General features: G+C 30.9%; 1 protein-coding gene across 2 annotated transcripts; it reads right to left on the bottom strand.

Moving 5' to 3' along the window:
- Positions 1 to 229: 229 nt before the first annotated feature.
- Positions 230 to 1,273, bottom strand: LOC116343469. 2 transcript variants are annotated; one of them, XM_031771517.1, is made up of 2 exons: positions 1,158 to 1,273; positions 230 to 1,076 (listed from the first exon to the last, which is right to left on the bottom strand). In XM_031771517.1, the coding sequence occupies exons 1-2, from the start codon at positions 1,231 to 1,233 to the stop codon at positions 715 to 717; spliced, it is 438 nt and encodes a 145-aa protein (XP_031627377.1). In that variant the 5' UTR covers positions 1,234 to 1,273; the 3' UTR covers positions 230 to 714. The 2 variants fall into 2 exon arrangements, with proteins under 2 accessions (XP_031627377.1, XP_031627378.1); XM_031771518.1 differs by having other exon boundaries at positions 230 to 1,064; positions 1,158 to 1,253.
- Between the last annotated feature and the right edge of the window lie 4,725 nt (positions 1,274 to 5,998).

Here is a 5,998-nt window from a genome sequence, read left to right as displayed (position 1 = left end):
TGGGTTGAAAAATCTATCAAAATTAGAGTCAAATGAAAACATTGTCTGAAGTTGGTGAATGAACGAAATGTGTTGAAAAGATTTGTTATGTCCAATAGACACATTCTCAATGAAAACTACCATAAAAATTCTATTCAATTTTTGGTCTTTTTATTCAATTTCTGGTGGTTTTAATATATTTGTTAGCAGATTTGTTTTTATAAAATAAGTTCATTTATTGAATGTCAGATTGTTTTGGGATCAAAATTTATATTTTTATACCACATATTTTTTGAAATAAATGTTCAATAATCATATCGTCCTTTGATTCTATACGGTTTTAAAGTTTAATTATTTTGTTTCATGACATTTACAGTGAGGACAGTACACCACCAACGTCTTGGCCCAAAACTGAGCCTAGGTTTAAGTCAAGAGTCTTGGCTAGGCTGGATAATTCACGAACATTTGCAACAAGTTTAGCTTCGACACTAGATAATGTACTCAAAGCGGTTTTAAATTCAATGAGTTGTTCAGCAATGTTTGAGTTACCAATGGCACTAGTTAAATGATTTGAACTTTCAGCCAGTCTATCTAAACCATGACTTACTCCGCTAACATCAATAGCCAAACCAAAAACAGCCCCTGAGACACCATCCAATTTTTTCACAGAATCAGCTAATTTATCCTTGGAAACAGCGATATTGCTTATTTCGCTAACTATTTGGCTGATATCAATCATACCATACCCGATTCCTCAGACTGGAATGCGCCTTCAATACCATCAGATATCGTATGTTCAGCATCACCGATTTCACGTACACCAGTATTTATATCATTAAGATTAAAAAGATTCAAAGCTCTATTTTCATCGGTTTGAGCGACAATAGCTGCATTCAAATCATCGGCTGCTTTAGCCAAAGATTGAAAGCCACCACTTATGATTTCACTATTTCTAAGGATGATAGACAAAAGTGAACTTGCATCTTCCGAATTTTCAAATTTTTTAGCTAATTTATCCATGTAATCTGATACTCTTCGTATGCTTTTGGCAGTGTAGGTAAGACTTGGAAGATCGTTCAATACACCTTTCAAAGTATCTAAAGTATATAAACCATCAATGAAATAAATACATTTTTTATTCTTTTAACAAATAAGATAAAATTCTCTTTAATACTTACTGGTAAGACCATCACTTCTACTGCCGTCAGTAAAGCTGGATCCAGCAAATAACAGTGTGAAAATAATGAATTTCATTTTTTTAAAACTTTTTTCTCTTAACTACTTATTCCAAATAGCACAAATAATCTGATGCTTTCACCATTTCTCAGCACGCCTTTTATATTAGAGAGACTCTAACAAAAACACAGATTTTTTTTACAAATTGTGAAAATTACTTATTGTTTATTAGGGAATATTTGCCTGATAAAATTTTTATCGGGCTTTATTTATGTCGCTTAGCTTGTAAATTTTATTGCATATTTACCTTGAATTACACTTTTTCATTCGAAAGATTTGAAATTGAAATATTTCAAACAAAAATTTTAAAAAAGGTGTTTAAATAGTTTTTATTATAACAAGTTCGAATTATTAATTCTTTTCGTTCTTAGTTTTATTTTTTTTTTTGTATTCGTTTCGTATTAATAACTAGGGGTTGGACACTCGGATTAGGAATCGTCATTTGCTTCGAATTCGTAAATAACAGTCGGATTCGTCGGAATAGTAGAAATCGTCGAATTTGGTTTTTAGCATAAAACGGTTCGTGTTGTTTTACTAAAATTGGTTTAACAATTTAATGAGGCAATTTTAATTTATTGAAAACATTGGAAATTAATATTTTTTGTTATAATTGGTATCAAATTTATGAACTAAAATTATTTTAATTGTTGTACGGCTTATGAATATAAATAAGTCCATTTATAAAACTGTCAATGTACTCAGAGAAATTGAACAGTGTGAACATGAATGTGTTCATTGTATTTCGCCCATTTACACTGAAGTTGTTTCTTCCCAGTGTGAATCGTCCTTTTACACTTTGATTTTGCAAGTTCAGTGTAAAATGATTTTGCGTAAAAAAAACTATTTTTTTTAATTATTAAATTTTTTTCATGTTTTTATTTTATTGTTAAATATCCAATGAAAGATTTAAAACTTAATTTGGTTTGATATTGATTCAATCTTTAGTGATTTTTTGCTCAAGAAAAAAATTAGCATTGCGATGTAAAAAACTCAAACAAAATTCATCTCTCACGTTCATATTTGAAATAATTTGTATTATTTTTTCAATACTTAATCGATTTTGTACATTGAAAGAGACTATACAACGATTAAAGTATTTTTTATGCATGAAAATGTGCGACGGTTCATTTGAAAAACACACACTCTGCACAAGTAGTCATATAGTTTAGTGCAAATCATGCACTGATGTGGCTCTGTGGATACGTGTCGACTGTATCAAGCGAACGTTCTGTGTTCAATACCAAAAACATTTTTATTTTATTTTTTTCATTCCAATTTGAATTATTTTCATTTTATTTTCAATCATTTACATTTATTTTATATTTTCCTAATGAAACAAGAAGAAAAAAAAATTCATTAATGCTATTTACCTTAAAAAATGGACATTCAAGTCTATTTGATTCACATAGTCTAAGAACTACTAAGTAATAAAATAATAAAAATGATGAAACTAATAAACTAATAAAAATTCTACTAATTAGTAAAAAAATTAACACCTATGGTTGAGTTAATCTCGAATTCAAGAGCATTTTAGAAATTAAATTTACAATTGCACTGTATCACAATAACAATGACAATTAAATGTCTAATTTTCATTTATTTGCACATCATTTGGCAGAATAAATAAGAGTGTTCAATGATTTGGGTTTTACGAGTATGCCTGAAATCCGATTGTCAAATGCAAGGGGTTGGACACTCAGATTTGGAATCGTCGTTTGCTTCGGATTCATAAATATTAAATAATAGTCGGATTTGTCGGAGTAGTGGGAATTTCGAATGACAGTGAGTTGAAAGTTGTGCTTTCAAACTGCGTGGTCATGTGAAATGTTGTGAAAACAAAAAGTGTTCGCGATTTCCATTGTAATTTATAATAAAATGCCTATTAACAGCAAAAGGAGAGTCGAAGAGACGAAAAAAATGTTTCCCTTGCGACGTACGCTCTCTTGGATCAAGCTCTTGCGGTGATCTTACGGATCTATCCTATCCAAAAATCAATGTATGTGAAATACAGATTCAAGTCTCAAATTTAAGACTTATGTGGTTTTTCGGTTAACTTAAACCCAGAAATCATTCCGCTGTGATTTAATGGATGGAGGCATCAAAATGTGAGCTTAAGATAACGCCAAATTAATGATTAAATGAATATAAACCAATTTATTTGCTTTTATCTTTATTATAAAAACGAGAAAGGAATGTGAAAACATAAAAAGATATCTTTGCACCAGCAGATAACGTTAGTCGAAATTGACGATTATATATTATATTCTACATTGTAAAATCTACATTGATGGTGTAAAAAACCGATGGCAAATGTTTAGAGGCGTATCAAATGAAGAATAAGTTAGTTTCAACACATTTGAAAATCTAACCGATATTGATTTATATGAATTTTCGTAAACATGAAATACTGCTAAGAGCATATTTTTCTGTTATTATACTAAATTATTCTTGTAAAATATCCAAGACGAATGGCGTTAAATCTTTCAAAAATTAAAAATAATTTATCCATTTTTCTAATGGAGTCATTTTTTATCTCTGAACAAATCCGTTTCTTAATGCGATAGACTTGAAAAATTCAGTAGAAAAGGCAAAACATATATTTTTTAAAGGGTACCTTGCCAAGGGAAAATTTATTTTGATTTAAAAATGAATATTTAAATTCATCGCTATATTTTCACTTTTAGGTCAATTACACAGCAACAAAGCATTTGTCATTCCTCTATACATTTGAAAATCCAATTGGATTTTCATACTATATCAATTTTTATGAAAGCTTTTTATCCAAAAGTGTTCCGTGGTATAAATTTGTCAATAGCGCTATCTAGCGAAAGTTGCGGCCAACTAATGTACTGGCGCATTAATACAACGTATTTCTAGAAGCTTCAATCAACACTTTTGAATGATTTCTTTTTGAATGTTTTTCTTAAAAAAAGGATGTTAATTGATGAATTTGTTTAAAAAATGTCCAAAATTTTATTCAAATAAATTCAAAATATTTAATGCGGCACAAAAAGTGATACTTGAATGTTTCAAAGCAAAAATGTGACTTCAAATGGGGTTTGACTCGAAAAATGTAAAATTTTGAAAAAAATACATGAAATAGCAAGGAAATAGCGTCTATTTGAATGAAAATTTCAAAACGCTGATTATTGCTTTCTAACATCGAACCCGCATGCATACAATCTATTTTCTCTGCACTCTTAATGTTCGTGTACATGTAAAGGTGATGTTGCACGTGCAGATTGCAAAATGTTCTCGTGTAGAATGTTGATGAATCTAAATTTAATGGGTTCATAATCGTTTGTGTCTATTTGAATAGTGTGACATGGCAATTGAAATTGTACTTAAAACTAACACCAAAAGCCACAATAGCGTATACCACTGCTGGAGTCAACACTTTAAAAATCTTTTCCGTTTGAAAGAATCAGCGAGTGTCGAATATCACATGCACACACATCGTATCGATGAAATGTGTGTGAGTGAGCTGAATTCAAGCCCAGAAATGCAAACACACACAAAAGTCAAATCCATTGGCCAAAGAGTGCGATTGGCATTTAATCAAGTAATAATTGAAGTGAGTCAGCGTGAGATGCTTTCACCCCATCCAATCCACAGAAACTGAAGCCGAAAAAACAATTTCGTCTTTCGATTGCATTTGCATTGAATATGATGAATCATGCTAGGTACTTTATCTGCTGTTGAACAGCGGGCGATTTGGCTTTCATTTTTATCACAAAAATCGAACATTTCTCCGGATTCCATTTGCTTTAAAATTTACCATGATTGAAACATAAAGAAAAAGTGAAATGAAAAGTGTTGTTTGGCTGATTAATGGTGCAACCTATTCAAATTGAAAAAAAAAAAGCTGTAATAAAATTGTAATGCTAAAAAAATCTCGATCCATATTATTTTACAATAAGTTATTGTCAATAACATGCAACGGTGTACCACAATTCCTCTATTTCTATTCCGCTTGCATTCACCAGTGTTGTTTGATTGAAACCATAATTTAAATGGATGATTTGCATTTCCTTCTCGAAAAAAGTTGGTGGATGAACCCCGAAAATTTGAATAAACAACCTCTTTGTTTTCGGCAGACAGTTGCAAAAAAACAACAACATGCACAACTCTCCTTTTCTAATCAATTTAACTCAATTTGGCGAGAGCAACAGTCTAGATGGCACGTATCGAACTACCGAAATCATAAATGTGAGAGTTCACAGCTATTCTACATTTTTTTTTTTAGAGGAAAGTAGCCCAAGGCTACAGCGATGGAAGAAAAGAATTCGAAAACTCTTTTTTTTAGCAGGAACTCTGTGCATACCATTGTTTGTTGTCATAAACAAAAACACAAAATTTAAACCCAGCAGCGTCGTCCCAAGATTGCATTGCAATGAATTCAACTCAATGAGACGATAAAAAAAACGAAAACTCACAAAGTTCCAAGCATGCGCAAATTCAACGAATACAAAGAAACACTGTTTTTAATATATATGTTAAAAGCAAAACAATACCTTGAAAACCCAATTTTTATGCATTGCATTCGGATAGCCACAGGCAGTCCTGTTTGTTTACTTATTCAAATTCAACTTAAACACTTTAATTTTTTTTCATTTGACGCACAAGCAATTTTTGGCAATTTCTTCTTTCGTTTCCAAGGGAGGCCAGTTTAACTTGAGCACTTCTTTGATTTTCAATTTCATCGTCGAAACAACGATCACATTTTTTTTCGAGAAAGATACAGCTCGCCAGCAATATATTACGAGAAATTTATTAATTTCAG

Source organism: Contarinia nasturtii, unplaced genomic scaffold (assembly GCF_009176525.2).
Source record: "Contarinia nasturtii isolate CC-2019 unplaced genomic scaffold, AAFC_CNas_1.1 Cnas_scaffold_1026, whole genome shotgun sequence".
Classification (NCBI taxonomy): domain Eukaryota; kingdom Metazoa; phylum Arthropoda; class Insecta; order Diptera; family Cecidomyiidae; genus Contarinia; species Contarinia nasturtii.
This window is presented reverse-complemented; position numbering and strand designations above follow the sequence as displayed.